General features: G+C 55.4%; 5 protein-coding genes across 5 annotated transcripts in view; 2 read left to right on the top strand and 3 right to left on the bottom strand.

Moving 5' to 3' along the window:
- Window positions 1-1450: 1450 nt before the first annotated feature.
- On the top strand, window positions 1451-7768 carry PpBr36_00633 (uncharacterized protein; the record flags this gene model as incomplete). The annotated part of the gene is made up of 2 exons (XM_029887824.1): window positions 1451-1981; window positions 2123-7768. 2 exons carry the CDS (start codon window positions 1451-1453, stop codon window positions 7766-7768), a joined length of 6177 nt encoding a protein of 2058 aa, XP_029751579.1.
- Window positions 2318-5953, bottom strand: PpBr36_00634 (uncharacterized protein; the record flags this gene model as incomplete). Its single annotated transcript, XM_029887825.1, has 3 exons — window positions 2318-4468; window positions 4517-5035; window positions 5138-5953. 3 exons carry the CDS (start codon window positions 5951-5953, stop codon window positions 2318-2320), a joined length of 3486 nt encoding a protein of 1161 aa, XP_029751582.1.
- Window positions 6065-7985, bottom strand: PpBr36_00632 (uncharacterized protein; the record flags this gene model as incomplete). The annotated part of the gene is made up of 2 exons (XM_029887823.1): window positions 6065-7762; window positions 7950-7985. 2 exons carry the CDS (start codon window positions 7983-7985, stop codon window positions 6065-6067), a joined length of 1734 nt encoding a protein of 577 aa, XP_029751580.1.
- Window positions 7986-8132: 147 nt separating this feature from the next.
- On the bottom strand, window positions 8133-9914 carry PpBr36_00631 (uncharacterized protein; the record flags this gene model as incomplete). Its single annotated transcript, XM_029887822.1, has 2 exons — window positions 8133-9620; window positions 9768-9914. The coding sequence occupies 2 exons, from the start codon at window positions 9912-9914 to the stop codon at window positions 8133-8135; spliced, it is 1635 nt and encodes a 544-aa protein (XP_029751577.1).
- Window positions 9915-16785: 6871 nt separating this feature from the next.
- Window positions 16786-17958, top strand: part of PpBr36_00630 (uncharacterized protein) — a gene marked incomplete at both ends in the record, with an annotated part of 1432 nt that continues 259 nt past the window's right edge. Inside the window, 3 exons of the mRNA XM_029887821.1 lie at window positions 16786-17037; window positions 17134-17319; window positions 17407-17925. Coding sequence (XP_029751578.1) covers window positions 16786-17037; window positions 17134-17319; window positions 17407-17925 — 957 coding nt within the window. The remainder of the gene's footprint in view (window positions 17038-17133; window positions 17320-17406; window positions 17926-17958) is intronic.

Raw genomic sequence — 17958 nt, 5'->3', positions numbered from 1 at the left:
AAAAAAAAAGACCATCCCCTATACAACCCAGGACAGACAATTGCCGATCATGCATCGCAAGCAGCTTGGAGCCGCCGGTGGGGGGACCACGACGGCGACTTGGCACACACTTGCCTTCCATCGACGCCGGTCAAAATCCACACCTCCTGGCTGCCAAAAACGGAGCTAACGCCGTCACTCCGTTTAAATGCTCAGGAGCCTCGAAATTTTCTTTCCGATTCTACCCACTGATCCCTTTCGCAGTTGCCCTGAATCCCGTGGATTGCAGTGTCGAATGGGAAGACGCCATAAGAAAAACCCCACTCCTACACCCTCCCTCTCCTGCATGAAAATGATGTCGTTCTATTTGCCCCCCGTATTCTGTGTTTTCTGGTTTTCTGGCTGGCGCACCATGCATCGTTCAACGTCCACCAAAAGGATAAATGAAAAAAAAAACAAAAACCAAAACCAAACTGAGATGCGCCGCGCTATCTAGAGTTGCAACCTCGGAGCTCTGCGTACCGGCCTTGCGCGGAATTTACCAGTCAGCCCGGTCGATGATCTGCGTATCTTTGCACCTCTGCAGTCTCTTGTACTGCCCACTTGCCGATCTTGCTATTTCTTTCGTCATACCACGGATTCACCTTTACATTACTATCCACATCTTACCCACTTTGAGGGCATAAATGGTTCGAGCGATCTCATGCATGTTTACTACAGCTAGAATAATAGGATCATAACCTTTTTAATTTTCCGTGTCCACCCAAGGTTACCAAAATAACACCAGTACAGGACAAAGCCCCCTTTCTGCTCTTTGCATCCTGGCATGATCTAATCTTGGACATATTAATGGTTGATCAGAAAATGCCCAAACTGCATTGAAAAAGGTCTGGATACCTTAAACCCCTGGATCATGGCGTCGCCGGTACCGGTCTTGGTGACAGGTGCGATGCATCGCCTATGCACTCCACTCGACCCAGATGATCCAGACTTGTTTGCTAGCAATGGATATTTGCAACCTTCCAGCCCTGACCGAGTAGGGGCAAGTGCCCACCTCTATCCCACACTACCACAGTAGCGTCTGCTGATGCCCAGGCCGAGGGTTGTCTTTGTTTGGCAGTTCGTAGTTACGAGTACCCCTTAGTATGGCACTCTTCAGGGCACCCTTCGTGTCTGTCACATGTATACGAGGGATATATATGTGCCGTTCCCCCGGCAAATATGATAATCTTGCCTGATAGGCTCTGAGCCGTTTTATTCTGTTCGCCGCCCTTGTCTGGATGTTTTCCTTCTTTCTTTTTTTTTCCCTCTCTTTCTTGCATGCACCTTTTGACCGATTTTGCCCTTCCATGCATAGCTGCATTATTGCTGCACCGTCATCACAATATATACGGGCTCCCACACCAAAGACCATTTTGGCGTCCATAAGCTTCTGTAACCTTGACCCGTTTTGCCGCATACATATACCCAAATGCTGCAGCTCACACCCCAGGACCCGGACGCGCTCCGGAATGGACGTTCGGACTCTGCATCTCGCGGATTCCAGACACATGGACCAAAAGGTAGCAGCAGTCCCGCCGGCACATCAGTGATATCGACAACGCTGTACACGAGGACGCACGATGGGCTCCTCACTTATTGCGACCCGGCAGACATACCCATCAGCGCCGCGCTGCTGGCGTGGCGGCTCCTCGTGGCCCGCTCCGGCGAGGAAGATGGCGTCGAGGCCCTGAGATTTGGTCGTTACGTCGATGATTGGACGTCCCACCATGGCTTGCAGACGACGCGGTCAAACGGGGACAGAGCCCAGGAATTCACGGCTCAAGTTGCCAGATTTACGGTTACACCCAGTGCAACCATCGAAGAGGCCCACAAGGAAGCAGAGCGTCTCGTTGCAGATACCATTTACAGATCAGATGAAAGAGTCGGACCCAACAGCACTGTTTATTTTTCCGATGTGGCGCAGTCAGATACTAGAAACGGTGGAGTTCCTCAAATTCCTGTGAGTGGCCCTGGTCCAGCTTCTTACGCTGAGCAGATCCTGTCTTGGCTTGAGGTTATGCCTTTACGTGTGCTGACTTTTTACTACTTTTTTTTTTTTTTTTTTTTTTTTTTTTTTTTTTTTTTGCACTGAAAACTGCAGTTTAATGTTTGTATCAAACTTCAAACGTCTGCCGAGCAACTCGTCATCTCGATCGAATGGAAAAATTCGGAAATCACACGCTGGTGGGCCGGAAGGGGGCTGCAGGCCTTTACAAGATACCTAACAGCCATACTCTCACAAGTTATCATGTCCACACCAGGCACATCTATTGACGGTCAACCCGGTGCTGCTCGTCTAGTCTGGGACCTCATTGGTCCCTCCAACGAAGACCTGAACCAGATCTGGTTCTGGAATGCGTCCATGCCACCAAAGGTTGATCGATGCATACACGACCTCGTCTCGGAACGAAGCATCATGACTCCAGATAAAGTTGCAGTACAGGCATGGGATGGCGAGCTTACATATCGCGAACTCGAGTGCCTGAGTAACACGATAGCCCGCCAGCTGCGCACGCGGGCTGGCGTGAGGGTCGGAGACGTTGTCATGCTCGTGTTTGAAAAGTCCCGCTGGACCACTCCGGCACTGCTTGGAGTTCTCAAGTCCGGAGCCGCGTTCGTCTTGACCGACCCCGCACAGCCAGAGGCGAGACTCAGGACCATCGCATCGCAAACGCGTGCCAAGGCGGTCGTCTGCTCCCAGCTGCAGGCCGACCTGGCGTCCCGCATCGCCCAAGATGCCAACGCCGAGGACAAGTCCGGACGACAAAAGCCCGCCGTGGTTCTCGTGGCGTCGGACGACACGACGCTGGAACACGCCGGCTGGGGGGTCGGGGCCTCGGTGGGGTTCCTCCCGGTGGTGCCGCCCGACAGCCCCATGTACATCATTTTCACCTCGGGCAGCACGGGAGTGCCCAAGGGGGTCATTTGCAGCCACGCCAACTTTGTGTCTGGCGCCATACCGCGGGCGGAGGCGGTGGGCTACTGCGAGAGCAGCCGCGTCTTTGAGTTTGCCAGCTACGCGTTCGACGTCAGCATCGACTGCATGCTGTGCACGCTGATGCAGGGAGGCACCGTCTGCGTGCCGAGTGAGGCCGGCCGGGTCGACAACCTCGGCGCGGCCATCCTGGCAAGCGGCGCCAACATGGCTCACATGACGCCCAGCGTGGCCCGCGTGCTGGAAGATCCGGAGAGGGTCATGCGCTCGCTCGACGTCCTGGGCTTGGGGGGCGAGGCGGTCAGCGCCGGTGATGCGGCGGCCTGGAGTCGGCTGACCAAGGTCGTCATCGCGTACGGACCGTCCGAGTGCACGGTAGGCTGCACCATCAACCACGAGGTCTCTGCCGAGAACACGACCATCGGGAAGGGCAAGGGCGGCGTCACTTGGATCGTCCACCCCGACGACCACAACCGGCTCATGCCGGTAGGCTCCGTCGGCGAACTGCTGATCGAGGGCCCGGTCGTGGGCCTCGGCTACCTCGGCCAGCCGGAAAAGACGGCCGAGGTCTTCATCAGAGACCCCGTTTGGCTGCCCAAGGGACATGCCGGGTCCAAAGGTCGCCGGGGTCTGCTGTACAAGACCGGCGACCTCGTAAAGTACGACGCCAACGGCTACATTGTGTTCGTCGGGAGGAAGGACCAGCAGGTCAAGCTGCGCGGGCAGCGGATCGAGCTGTCCGAGATCGAGTACCACCTCCGCAAGAACCTCCCGCCCTGCGTCAAGATCGCAGCCGAAGTCGTCCGTCCGAGCGGCGCGGAGCCGACGCTGGTCGTCTTCGTGGACGAGCAGCCGATCGTCAACGGGGCCAAGACCAAGAAGAAGATCAAGAACGACAAGGTCGGCATCGACGAGGTCGTCAAGTTCAGCCCCGAGCTCGCCGCCATAATGGCCAACATGGACAACCTGCTCGGCGAGGAACTCCCACGCTACATGGTCCCCGCCGCGTACATTCCGCTCCAGCAGATGCCGGTGCTTGCTTCGGCAAAGATCGACAGAAAAAAGCTCAAGGCGCTGGGCAGCTCCATGACGCGCGAGCAGATTGCAAAGCTGAGACTGCTGGCACCCAAGCCCTCGCGGCCCCTGAACGACCTGGAGCGGACCCTCGGGTCGCTCTGGGCGAGGATACTCAAGACGGATGTCGAGATTGGTCTGCAGGACAGCTTCTTTGGGATCGGTGGAGATTCGTTGAGGGCGATGAAGCTCGTCTCGGCTGCGAGGGCCGACGGCATCGCCCTCACTGTGGCCCAAGTCTTTAACAACCATACGCTTATGGACATGGCTGCCGTTGCGGTCGTCGATGGGAGGAGCCTGGTGAGCTCCGAGCCTCACGACATCCCCCCTTTCTCGCTGATCGAAAAGACGTGGACCGCCGAAGAGGCGAGACGAGCCGCAAGCAAATACTGCGGCATCAAAGAGTCCGAGGTCGAGGATGTCTACCCTTGCACTCCTCTACAGGAGGGTCTCATGGCTCTGTCGGCCAAGTTTCCGGACTCGTACGTTGCTCAACGTGTGCTCCGGCTCGCAGACATGACCGAAGCACGAAGACTGCAAGATGCCTTCGAGACGGCTGCCAGGGACTCTGCCATCCTCAGGACCCGTATCATCCAGGTCCCCGGGCGTGGTCTTCAGCAGGTGGTCGTCCGGGAGCCGATCGAGTGGCGATCGGGCTCGACGGTCGAGGCGTATCTGGAGGCAGACCGGCAAGAGTCCATGGACTTGGGCAAGCCGCTTGTGCGGTACGGTCTGGTTCAGAGCGCTGACCAGGTCGACTTTGTCTTGACCATGCATCATGCGCTGTATGATGGCTGGGCGATGCCTTTGGTGATTGAGCGGGTCAACAGGGCCTACGATGGCCTTTCCACCGAGAGGCCTGCCGAGTTTAAGCACTTCATCCGGTTCCTCACCGAGGTCGAGCAGAGTGCCTGCGAGGCTTATTGGCGCCAGCAGCTGGAGGGAGCCACGGCGGTCCAGTTCCCAGCGCTGCCGCACGAGGGTTACACCACCCAGGCGGACTCCCTGTTGGAAATATCTGTGCCCACGCCGCCCAGGAGCAGCGCCTCGGCAACCACGACAGCGACCATTGTCCGCGGCGCCTGGGCCCTCGTTGCGTCAACGTACGCCGGCCACAACGACATGGTCTTTGGCGAGACCCTGACTGGCCGCAACGCCCCCGTCGCCGCTGCCGACCTCATCGAGGGCCCCATGATAACCACGGTCCCGATCCGGGTCGCCGTCGACAAGCAATCGCGCGTCACCGACTTCCTGGCGCGCATCCAACATCAGACCGTCAGCCAGATCCCCTTTGAGCACACCGGCCTGCAGCACATTCGCCGCGTCAGCCCCGACGCCATGGAGGCGTGCGAGCTGCGCACCGGCCTGGTCCTGCACCCCGCGGGCGCCGAGGACGCCTTCGACCCCAGGTATCCGGCCAGCAGGCTCGTGCCGGCCAACGACGCCGAGGCGGCCAAGGAGGCGCTCAAGTTCAACACGTACGCGCTCATGTTGGTGTGCGCCCTGGCTGCCGACGGATACCACGTCATGGCCAGTTTCGACTCGCACACGGTGCACGTGTCGACGATGGAGAGCGTGTTGCAGATGCTCAGGGACGTCACGGCCCTGCTCTGCGAGGGCCTGGTCGACGAGACCGTCAAGGTCGGTGATGTTTTGCAGTCCGTCACGGCGGTCGAGCCCACTGCCGAGACGCTGTCCGAGCTGCATCGGCTCGGTCGGGACGCTGTCGGGTCTGTCGACGTCGGTGCCGAGCTGGACGGGATCTGGCTGGTCGATCCCGATACGAACCAGGTTCTCGTCCCGCGCGGCGCTGTGGGCGAGATTGTGGTCGACAGTCCCGATGCTGCCCTGAGCCTCCCTGCCGTCGACGTGCCGAGCTGGCACGGCCGGGTAACCCGCCCCGACGGCGAGGGGGTGGTCCATCTGCACGCCACTGGCCAGCTAGCCAAGTTTGATCATCAAGGCAAACTGGTCCACATGGGCCGCAAGGGCGAGAGGGTCCTGCCGCCTCAGCCGACCAAGGTCGAGGAGAGATCAAGCAGGGTTCAAAACGGATCCGAGCTGCTCTCGGACAAAGAGATGCGCCTGCGTCACCTCTGGGCGCAGATACTGTATCTTGACGCTGCAGGGATCGGGGCCGACGACAGCTTTTTCAAGCTCGGTGGCGACTCCATCGGTGCTATGAAGCTTGCTTCGGAGGCGCGGCCTGCTGGCTTCAAGATCTCGGTGGCGCAGATCTTCAAGACCAAGACGCTTGCCGCCATGGCAGAGATCGCCGAGGATATCGTCAGCACGGCCGCAAACGAGCCCCAGGGAGAAGCATCCAGCACAAGTGGACCTGCCGCCACCCCCTTTTCTCTTCTGGAGGATGTCGCCGACGTCGACGCCTTCATTGACCACGAGATCAAGCCCAAGCTTGCCAAGCCATGGAAGGTCTCTGATGTGTACCCGACGCGCCCGCTCCAGACGGTTGCCGTCACCGGCAGCACGCAGGTTCCTCGCTTCTCGATGCGCTATGAAGCCATGTACTTTGACGACCATCGCGGGCTCGACGTGCCACGGTTGCAGCAGGTGTGTCAGGAGGTGGTGCAGAGGAACGAGATCCTCCGTACCGTGTTTGCAACTGCGCAGAACAACGTCTGCTACGGCGTGGTCGTCGATGACATGGTTGCCGAGTTCGACCACCACGACGCGGCCGAAGGCACCGACGTGCAAAAGTTCACCCACGAACTGTGCAACCTCGACATAGAAGGCGACATCCCCGAAGGCGCTGCATTCGTCAAGTGGTACCTCGTCAGGTCGCAGCCCAGCGGGTCGAGCGCACCGGGCGCCCTCGTGCTGCGCATCTCGCACGCCCAGTACGACGAGATCTGCCTGCCGCTCATCCTCCGCCAGCTGGAAGCCCTGTACACGGGCAAGGCGCCCGTCGCCGAGACGATCCCCTTCTCGAGCTTTGTGCACCACACCCTCCGCACCGCGAACCCGACCAGCGTCGAGTACTGGAGGGAGCTGCTCGCGGGCTCGGCGCCACCGACGGTGCTGCGGCCGGACCTCGGCCCCATGGCGCAGGTGCCCGCCTCGGGCCGCAGGCACTTTGCCGTCGACCACACCATCGACATCTCGGCCGCGGCCACGACCGCGCCCGGGATCACGGTCGCCACGATCCCGACGGCCGCCTGGGCGCTCTGCCTCGCACGCCGCCGCGGGTTGACGGACGTGCTGTTTGGCGAGGTGGTCTCGGGCCGCGGCACGGGCTTCCCGTGCGCCGAGAACGTCGTCGGCCCCTGCTGGCAGTACATTCCGTTCCGGGCCCGGCTCGTCCCGGGCGTCACGACCGGCACGGACCTGCTGGAGGCGGTGCAGGAGCAGCACGCGGCCTCGTCGGCGCACGAGGGCATGGCCCTGTCCGAGATCGCGGAGCTGTGTTGCCGCCCCGGCTGGGCGCAGAGCGGACGGGACAAGGTGGACTGGTTCGACACGGTCGTGCACCAGGACGTCGAGCACGTCGAGGACCTCGGCTTCCGCGGCCTCGGCGCCACCACCGAGACCATCTACCCGCACCAGGAGCCGCTGCGCGAGTGGAAGTGCCAGGCGTTCGTGGCCGACGGCGGCAGGACGCTGACCGTCGAGATCGTCACGTTTGAGGCCTGGAGGGACCAGGCCGTCGAGGTCTTGGCTGAGGTTGCGGCCTGCGTGGAGGAGTTGGTCGGGAGGCCTGGTGAGGTGTTGGAGCTGTGAGGGGTTAGGGGGGTTTGTGGTGGTGGTGGTGGTGGTGGTTTGATTTGTCATGTTTTAATTTGTCATGTTTTCTTTTGTCATGTTCTATTTTCTTGTGTGTATATCCGTTGATGCTGGCTAGAATCTCCTTTGTCATGATGTTTTTTTTTTCTTTTTTTTTTTTTTTTGTTATTGTTTCTACCAAAACATTCAGCCTCCTTTTGCTATCCCAGCCCATTTTTCTTCCATATTAAGCAATACATAATTTTTTTTCAACATCGTTGGCTGTTATGAACGTCTAAAAGTAGCACTCCCCCTTCAAAAGAGCAAAACCTCCACCCATGAGCGAGCAAACGCTCATGACACAAAACTGCGCTCATCGGGTCTAGTACACGTACACAAACTCGTCGTTCTGCCTGTCGGTCAGATCCATAAAGGCATTCTCGCCGAGCCTGACGTGGTTCTCGCCGCCGCCGCCGCCGCCGCCAGCCTCCTCCTCCTCCTCCTCCTGCTGCTCGGCCTCGGCGGCGTGCGAGTAGTGGTGCTGCATGGACAGGTCCTTGATCTTCCTCGGCTTGCCGTTGGCGACCCTCCTCTTCTCCTGCAGCTTGTTCAGGAAGACGAGGTTGGCGGTCTGGAGGCCGATGACGGCGACGAGGGCGCACGTGATGCCCATGACTTTGGTCAGGCCCGAGTGGTAGTAAGGGGCGTCGACCTGGTTGAACAGCAAGGGCCCGATGATGTTGCCGGCGGAGCTGCCGGCGTTGTACAGCGACATGATGACCGACTTCTTGGTGGTGCCGCCCGTGTTGGAGATCATCCACGACACGATCAGCGGGTTGCCGCCGAAGACGAAGGCGAGGAAGTAGTAGGCCGTCAGCAGCGGGGCGACGGTGCCGCGGTCCAGCACGTACAGCATGATGGACCCCGCCAGCACGGGCAGCATGATGAGGGCCAGGAAGAAGGACTTGACGCGGTAGCGGTGGGCGGCCCAGGACGACGGGAAGATGACGAGCAGCTGCACGGCGCCAAAGGGGATGTTGAGCAGCGACGCGCGGTACTTGTCGAAGCCGAAGCCGGCGACCACGATGGGGCCAAAGGTGTTGGTGACGGCCGCCGTGGTGTTGACGCACATGGCCAGGCCGAAGAAGAGCCACGTCTTGGGCTCGGTCAGCGCCTCCCAGACGTGCGACATCTTGAACTCGCGGCTGCCGGTGCCGGTCTGGTTGGCGCGCAGGCGCTCGATGGCCTTGAGCTTGTCCTCGTCGTCCAGGAACCGCGCCGACGGGATGTCGTTGTCGAGGAACCAGAAGCACACGGGCGCCGACACCACCGTCATGAGCCCGACGAAGATGAAGAGGATCTGCCAGCTGTGGATGCTGCCGCTGATCTGGCCCAGGCCGTACGACACGGCCGCCGCGAACATGGTCGAGAGCCCGTTGGTGCCGTACCAGCACGCCACCCGCATCGGCTGCTCCGCGCGCCGGTACCACTGGCTGGTGATGATGGAGAAGAGCGGGAGGCAGCCGGCCTCGAACAGCCCCAGCAGCGCCCGCGTGGCCATGAGCCCGTGGTAGTCGTGGCACAGCGCCATGAACGTCTGCGCCACGCCCCAGCCGAACACGAGCGACGGCATCAGGATCCGGTGCGGCACCTTGACGATCAGCCACGACGAGAACGGCTGCCACGCCAGCTGCACGATGGCCGAGATGGACGACACCAGCGAGTACTGGTCGCCCGTCAGGTTGCAGTCCTCGCGCATCCCAAAGATGGCCCCGTACCCGAGCACGCTCTTGTCCAGGATCTGGAGGAAGTAAATCCAGATGAGGATCGTCAGGATCCTCTTGTCGGTCAATCTGCGGATGCGTTTGTTCTAATGCGCGAGCGGTGAATTATTTATTTTTTGTTAGTATCAGGAGTTGCTTGGTTTTTTGTGTACTTGACGTTTTTTTTTTTTTTTTTTTTTTTTTTTTTTTTTTCGTATTTCATCAACAACAAAATTCATTGCTAGCACACTAACATCTTCATCGGTCACCACAACCTGACGACCGCCAATCATCTGCGCCGCGGTATCGGCACCTCTGCTGACCGGCCGATTCTTGCTGATCGAGGCATCTTGTTCTTCGTGTTGAGCGCTGGGCGCCTTGTTGACCTCGCTACCCTCCATCTTGGGCGAAAAAAAATAAATAAAGAAAATGAGGGTATCGTTGGTGCGACATTGCGGAACGAGTCGAGGAGGAGGCTGATTGGGGGTTTTATTACCCAATGGCCCATCGGATAATCTGGATCCAATCTCTCTTTTTTTTTCCCCAAGACCGATCGCCAGAAAAATAAAAAAAAAATAAAAAGAAATAAAGCCACGCAATATGCTTTCGGGAGGGGGAAAAACATTAAAAAAAACCTGGCCATTACCAGCAACAATTGTGCTGAATGACGGGATGGCAGATCCATTTTCCCCCCCCCACAAAGCCGGGGTAACATGCGGGGGAAATTCTGCAACAGGCCGCTTGCAGTACCGACGAGACATGGTTGGGGAACCTTGCGTGGGGAAAATGACCAGTCTCGTGAGGAGTTATGTTAGTTCATTTCGTGAGCCAGTCAGGAGGAGACCAACGGCAATCAACTCCGATGCACTTGCGAGCAAGAGTACAAAAAAAAAGTAAGCCTTGTGCCCAGAGCATGATCCAAGCAGCTTGAATCTGGGACCAGCAAATCCTGGACGCGACCGCGTTCTGCCCCGGTACAACAAGTACGATTCTAAGTTTGGCTCTAGCAACAAGCTTTTTTCAATTTCCAATTATCCCGACGATAACAGGAAACCAGCGCATCAAAAAAAATCTATATCAAACTATCAACATGCGAGATCAAAAACATAGTATAGTATCGACCGATTAAAAGCCGTTGTTTATGACATGCACAAGTCGGCAGCGACAAGGTCTACTCTTGCACCCACACAAAGCGGTCAGCCGGTTTCTTTTCTTTCCTCCCGCAGGGCCCCTGGCCCCACCCCACAGCTCGGTAACAGGGGCCCCTCCAACGAGTCGGGCAGCATGGTTAGGGTACCATCCGCCGGATACCCCGAACTCGGCTTGAGGAAAGCTTGCCGAGGCCGAGTCGGGCAATCGTGGACGCGAGACGAGTGGCCCTCTCGAAATATCAGCTTTGCTTTGACGGTCACGTTTTTGGTCATGCGTTTTCTTGTCGAGTCAAAAAAAAAAAATTTCCACGATAAATCGCAATGTTGTACATGTACATTTCTCGGGTAGACGGCGACGGTTATTTGGGAGGATGAAAGAGAAAGAGGAAATAAAAAAAAAGTTTAAACAAGCTTTTGATCCTCAGCCAGCATGGCTTTCAAAGTGCTATTTAAACACATTTACATCTAGATCTCCAGGATCTTATTAATTGATATCGTCATCCGGAAACGTGTCAGCTTAAAAACCCTCAATTAAAAACGCCGACGAAGCTATGGGACCCCAACCATGAATACCAGAAGAAGAAAAATCCACAGGATTTTACCCCCTCTGCCCATGCACGATTCTCGACATGGCTGGCATCTCATATAATATTATTGTCTGGTATGCCGTTAGATGGCTTTCGTAAAGCCGGGCATGCACACCCCTGCCAGTCCGAGACAGCTGCCACGCCGGGCTCAAAATCTCAGATTGTCGGGTCAAATCGATAAGCTGGATAAAGTTGATTACTGCTCTGGTCTGATGTAGACTAGTCTACTCTAGTCTAGACTTGCAAACCTTTTCGACAATAGTCGCTACAAACAAAGGCTTCGATAGTCCCAGGCCTGCCATATCAGCAAGGTGCAGCGATTAGGTCATCGATACGGTTTCTGACGTGCCTCCCAATCACCAGAGATCAGGTCAGGCTCACTGCCTGCGCGGTCGGATACCTAAAGTATTATATAATCCGGCTGAAGAGATAAACACCTCTGCAGGGACTTTTTCTCAGTTATGCAAGTGGGCGACGGGCCACAGGGTCCCTGATAAGCTGCCGCGCCTATCCGAAAAAAAAAAACTGCCTAGTGCTTAGACTTGGAGATAATGAGACTGTGTCGCTATGTTTCTGTTCTCGGATGAGTGGCTTGAAACCAAAATGATCCAGCTAGAGGTCCTGCAGTGCAATATTTGGCTTTCGGTTGTTCAGGTAACTTGTATTGATTTCAACCAACGGAGAATCAAATCATGGTACACAGTGGCCTGTTTCTGTTTCCTACTGCATTCTGCATGAGGTATGGAATCAGGCATGGCAAGGCGTCGAAAAGCGTGTCAAAATTTAAAAAAAAAAAAAAAAAAAAAAAAAAAAGATTACAAAAGAAACATATGTCTATTTACTATGCAGAGTTGCAGGCCCAGTCTTTGTCGTTAGAGACTTTGAGAAGCAACAAGTCTGCAGTTCCCATGCCATGAAATGTAACTTGTACGCTTTTGGTGACTTGCAAAGTGCCATTTCTTTGAAATAATCTCTAGCTCTGCCAACGTGTTGATTTCACGAAATTCAAACTTCTCCGATGGCAATGTCACTATAAACCTCCCCGAGCGAGCGCAGCTATTCCAGAGTCGTCAGCAAATCAGAAACAAGAGTCAAGCATTCACCCGGAAGCCCCGGTTCCGTTTTTCTTTTCTCTCCCTCTCTCTCTCTTGCCATACAATATAAAAAATGCTGGGCATTCCCCGACGATCAGCCACATTTACCCGCTGTAGCCTGCCCTACCCGACGCAGGAACAGTGTCGTTTTGGGTGTGTCCGCACTCTTTTTCCGTTTGATGCATTTCTTTCCAGGTTCTCGGGGCGGTTCTTGGTCTTTGTCAATCTGAAACGACCCAAAAGCGGCACGGCCCGTTTTTTTTGTTGTCATTACTGCTAGATCTGGTTGATCATTATGCGAGTCGCCCGGTGCGCAACCGACGACTGCAAGTCTCCTTTTTGTTCTGTTTTTGTATCTGCCCCTTGCAGATAGTAGGCTGGAAGCTTACTCGATGGACGGCGAGGAGAAATAAAAAAAGGTTTTTCGTTCATGCTGCTACTGCACGGCGGGCTGCTCCCGAGTGAAGCCCTCCATTCCGCGGTATGGTGTGATGACGGGGCTTTCCGTTAAGGTTAGGCTCGCAGAGTGCTGCCGGGCAGTTGATGGAGGCTGTGTCTTTCTGGACTGCTGTGATAAGATTGTGGTGATATATCACTTGTCGTCGATTGTACGACAACGTTTGACGTCTTGACAAGACATCATGTCTGAGAGACGTATAGATGAAAGACTAGTAAAAATGCACCAGGACTAGTCGTCTGTGAGAATAAGTGATCCGGGGTTCACAAAACTATAGAGGACTGACAGTTCCTGGGGCAGGAGTACTTCTCGTAGGCATTTGAAAGAACTTGTCTGACAGGTCCTTGGTATGATGCAGGGAGAGATGAGAGAAAGCAGCCAGGGTCACCAGTGCGGAGGGACCATCATCATTACCTGCCCTGCCCTGGCCATTATCCAGCGGCCAAGTTCGCTACCGCAGACGAGATAGAGATCAGAGACCGTCAGGGGAAGGTCCTACTGCAAGCTGCAACTCCCTCTCGCTCGCCAAGATTTCCATCCAAGTCGACATCACTCAACCTTCCCCTTGGAGGCACACCCCGCGTGGTTTATCTGAGCTTTGAGGGTGTGGCCGTCACCGAAGATGCGATGGGCTTGTGCCCGATTTGACCCTCCTTGACAGTGAAATATCGGGGATGAAGAATGGGCTGATTGTCATGATATTCAGGGCGGGTCTAGGGATGCACGGCATTTGCGATTTTGACCACATGTTTCTTTTTTTTTTTTTTTTTTTTTTTTTTTTTTTCTGTCTCTGCATCTAAAGAACGTACGTCTATGAATCTTGGCTCTTGGCTTTTCGTGGCATGAACTCACAAACCTTCCTTTCCTGGCGACTGATGCTGCAGTTGTTGCGATATCAAAACTTCAAAAGGGGGTCAGTGTCCACGGGATTTTGCTCCCAGGGAACATCCAGGCACCAAGTCTAGAGACCCAAACCCCCAATGTGCAAAATACGCAATAGGCAAAGCATGGCACGTATTTTGCTTGGCTCTCCTCACGTGCTTCAATATTTGACGCATGTCTTTGTTTTTTTTTTTTGCAGCCTGGGCCGTAGGGGAGAAGCTGATATGGTTCCGCGAATCAAAGACATCAGCGCCGCCCAGAAGCTGCCTTGCATATCATAGGGGACGAGGTACATGCCCTTGTAGCTTATCTATTAGGTTTTTCTTTTTCTTGGTTGTCGGAGAAACCTTCCAGAAATCTAAAATACCAAGACATATTTCAAGGTGGTATCTTCATTGGTTGTGCACACATGTAGGGTCCGAGATTTTTTCCTCTTGTCGTCCTGAGATTGGTGCAATTCATCACATTCGGGGCGAGATAAGGGTTGACGATCGACAGTGCGTTCGTTTGTTGGTTCAATGCTTGAAAATGGACCATGGACCGGATTGATGACGGCGTCGGACTTTTCCACAATAATTTTGTTTCTTCTTCTTTCCTGTTTTGAAATTAATCTACAAAAGGTTATAAAAATACAAAACTCAAAAAAATTGGACATGAAAAAAAAAAAGCAGCCGACGGCAGCTTCCGTAGCTGGCTTTCCGGTCGTGTTTCCTGATCGATCCGCCAAGGGACCCCCGCCGACGTGTGCCTGTCTGCATCTTTATCATCCGTGTTCTAGATTGGGGCTGATTGGATGGGCATTTGGAAATCGCAGGGCTCATAATCCCTGAGACGGGACTTGTTGATCCAAGGCTCCTTTCAAAAGCCGGTAGATAACAGATGAACCATGCCCTGCTAGTCTAGACTACAGTAGTACAGGTCCAAGTCTATACCCAGTCTAGTATCTGCGGCACAGAGCACATGCTAGACTAGCCCAAGATTGCGGGGCCGTCTTGCGGGGCCGCCTCGTTTTGCCGCCTGTCAGTAGTTATTTATGTATGGCAGTGCGAAACAACTGCAGTACAGAGCAGAGCTCCTCATAGGAATTGGTGGGCACACTTGAGACATGCACCATGTGGTGCTATACCGGATGGGGAAGGACATGTTAACTTGGAGTGAAATGCCAAGCAACAGTCATCTTTGTTGCTTGCCATTAAAATCCCCAATCAATTATTGTTCATTGCTGACGTAGGATTACGCAAATGTGCAGTGGTTGGGCAAGGAGAGAAAGCGAGAGACAGATGAGAGAGAGGGATTTTATTTCGTTGAATGGACCATCATTGGGGGGCTAATGCATGTTCTGTGGCGTTTTTGTGCCCGCATTGCCCGGCGACTTTTTGTTATTGCTCTGCACGTCGAGGACGGTCGTAGTCCAGATTCCCACGATAAGAAATAATCCCGGCCTATATATGCATCTTTTATTACCCACTTCAACAAACGCAAACTGATTGCGTGCCTACACAACTTGCCAACTACGGCGCAGAGTACTACGGTACAAACCTCCGGCTGGCAACTTTGTTTATCGTCAAGGCAGCCCACTAGGAGGCTATACTATACTATGTACATGGAGCATTATGCTATGTAACTCTGTGTGCATAGAGCTCCTAGTCCAGGAGTTCGCCACAGCCACTTCCTTCACAGGCAACACGATGATTCTGTACAACCTGCTCATTTAACCGCAATCTCACGCGAGCCCCTGTAGGGCCCAACCAGAGCCGCCCAACGATCAAAAGACAAGCACACCGACCGCTGTCAATGACCATCTTTCTGTCTGCCCCCACACATCATTTTCCGACCTCCCTCTACCTTAAAAGAAAAAAAAAAAGCCTCTCTTGAGCTTCGCTTTTCTTTTCTGTTTTCGCCGACGTGGCATTCGCTCGCCTGCGCTGCAACCAGATGTACTGTAATCCTTGGACATGAAAAAGGACCTTCTTCTTTCATCACAGATACGTGGGATGGTAGTACTACCTACAACCACATCTGAGTCGAAAACAAAATAATGAGACCTACCTGCCGGCCTTGACGTCTTTTATTGCCAAGATGCTCTCGTGAGGGAGCGTTGCGGGCCTGCTGCCCACCATAACCAGGCGGCTACCGACACCTGAATGGCTCGTGCCGTCGACGAGCAAGAGGATTATATGCCAGAAACCCTGATCGACGACATCCTTTCCCCCCCCCCTTTTTTTTTTTTGAGGGGGCCACCCTCATCCATCCTGTCAGCTGTCTTGACACTCTGCTCCTGTGAGACTTGTAGATCCATGACCAAGCTTATATCAGATGAGCCGCCTTTGCTATTCGCCGGCCTTGATCCTTGCTCACCGCTTGGAAATCCGCAGACGGCAGAGCCAACATATGGCATTTTAATGACATGATTGATAGCGGCGAGAAGCAGCAGCAACACCTCAAGCGGGGGCAATAATGATATTGGCTAGATGAGGACCTCACCTGTATAGCAAAGACATGGCCAGGGGGTTCTCCTCGGGCATCTCAAACCCCCCCTTGTCCGGCACCTCCAGCCAATAATGATCTCGGGTGGACCTATCCGCCACGGCATCACGACATCACACCCGCCTCTGACGCTTGTCGTTGAAGGAGCACACACCCTTCACCCCCCCGGCACTATCCATCTTCCTTCCCCATATGCGTCGGGTCTATGTCCTGTCGGGAAGGACGCAACCAGATGGTGCATATCGTGGGCAACTGAAGCGGATCCGCATCCCTCTCGGGAAGGTGATCAAGATGCCAGGAAGTAAAGGGCGCTCGTGCCTGGGCCGGCATCATGTTGTTGTCGTTTGGAACTGGGCATATCAAGATCGTGTCCGGGTCATGATAAATAGGGCCACGACATCCCGTCCGTCTTGATCAAAATTTTAATATCCGTCAAGCCAGGCCCAAGACTTCTAGTCCAGTCCAGCTCAGCCCTCCAAGCCTTCCTTCTGCTCCTACTCTACGGGATCATTCCTCAGCTTTGCATTTGCATCAATTCACTTTGTCTGCAAAAAACAAAACAAAACAAAAACAACATCAGTCTTTCAAGACGAAACAGAAAAAGTTCGCCCACCATGCGTTCCTTCGCCGTCCTGTCGCTCTTCACCCTGGCCTCGGCCGCTCCCCTCATCAAGGCCCGCAGCGGAACCCCCATCCCGGGCGCCTACATCGTGGTCCTGAAGAATGAGTCGGCCGACGAGTTCCGCATCCAGAGCGCCATCATGTCGACCGTCGAGAAGACTGCCGAGTGGAAGCAGGACGAGTTCAACGGTTTCGCCGCCAAGCTGAGCAGCGAGGAGCTCCAGGCTCTGCAGGACGCCCCTGAGGTTAGTTGTTTGTCTAGGGGGTTGTTGGGTCTCTCTTGTGTGGCTGCACAGGAAAAAAAAAAAAAAAAAAAGAAAGCTAACACCAGACCCAATTAGGTCGACTTCATCGAGGAGGACGCCGAGGTCTCCATCAACGCCATCGTCTCGCAGACGGGCGCCCCCTGGGGTCTTGCGCGCATCTCATCCACCTCCAGGGGTGGAACCACGTACCGCTACGACGACAGCGCCGGTGTTGGTACCTGCGCGTACATTATCGACACTGGCCTGTACGCCGCCCACAGCGTAAGTGTGGCCTATTGGAGCCTGCTGCTCCCGTCCGAGTGAATGATTTTTTTTTTTCTTTCACTGACACGATCTCCATATATACAGGACTTTGGCGGCCGCGCGTCCCAGATCGCCAACTTTGTCGACAGCTCCAACACGGACGGCAACGGCCACGGCACGCACGTGGCGGGCACGATCGGCGGCACGCAGTACGGCGTGGCCAAGCGCACCACGCTCCTGGGCGTCAAGGTGCTCAACGCGTCGGGCTCGGGCACCAACTCGGGCGTCATCAGCGGCATGAACTTTGTCGTGACGGACGCGCGCACGCGGTCGTGCCCCAACGGCGTCGTCGTCAACATGTCGCTCGGCGGCAGCACCAGCACCGCCGTCAACAACGCCGCCCGCGCCATCACCTCGGCCGGCCACTTCCTGGCCGTCGCCGCCGGCAACTCCAACGCCAACGCCGCCAGCTTCTCGCCCGCCAGCGAGCCCTCCGCCTGCACCGTCGGCGCCACCACCAGCGCCGACGCCAAGGCCTCCTACTCCAACTACGGCGCCCTCGTCGACATCTTTGCCCCGGGCTCTGGTGTCCTGTCGGCCTGGATTGGCGGCACCACTGCCTCGGTAAGTTTTTTTTTTTTTTTTTTTTTTTTTTTT

Source organism: Pyricularia pennisetigena, chromosome 2 (assembly GCF_004337985.1).
Source record: "Pyricularia pennisetigena strain Br36 chromosome 2, whole genome shotgun sequence".
Taxonomy (NCBI): domain Eukaryota; kingdom Fungi; phylum Ascomycota; class Sordariomycetes; order Magnaporthales; family Pyriculariaceae; genus Pyricularia; species Pyricularia pennisetigena.
This window is presented reverse-complemented; position numbering and strand designations above follow the sequence as displayed.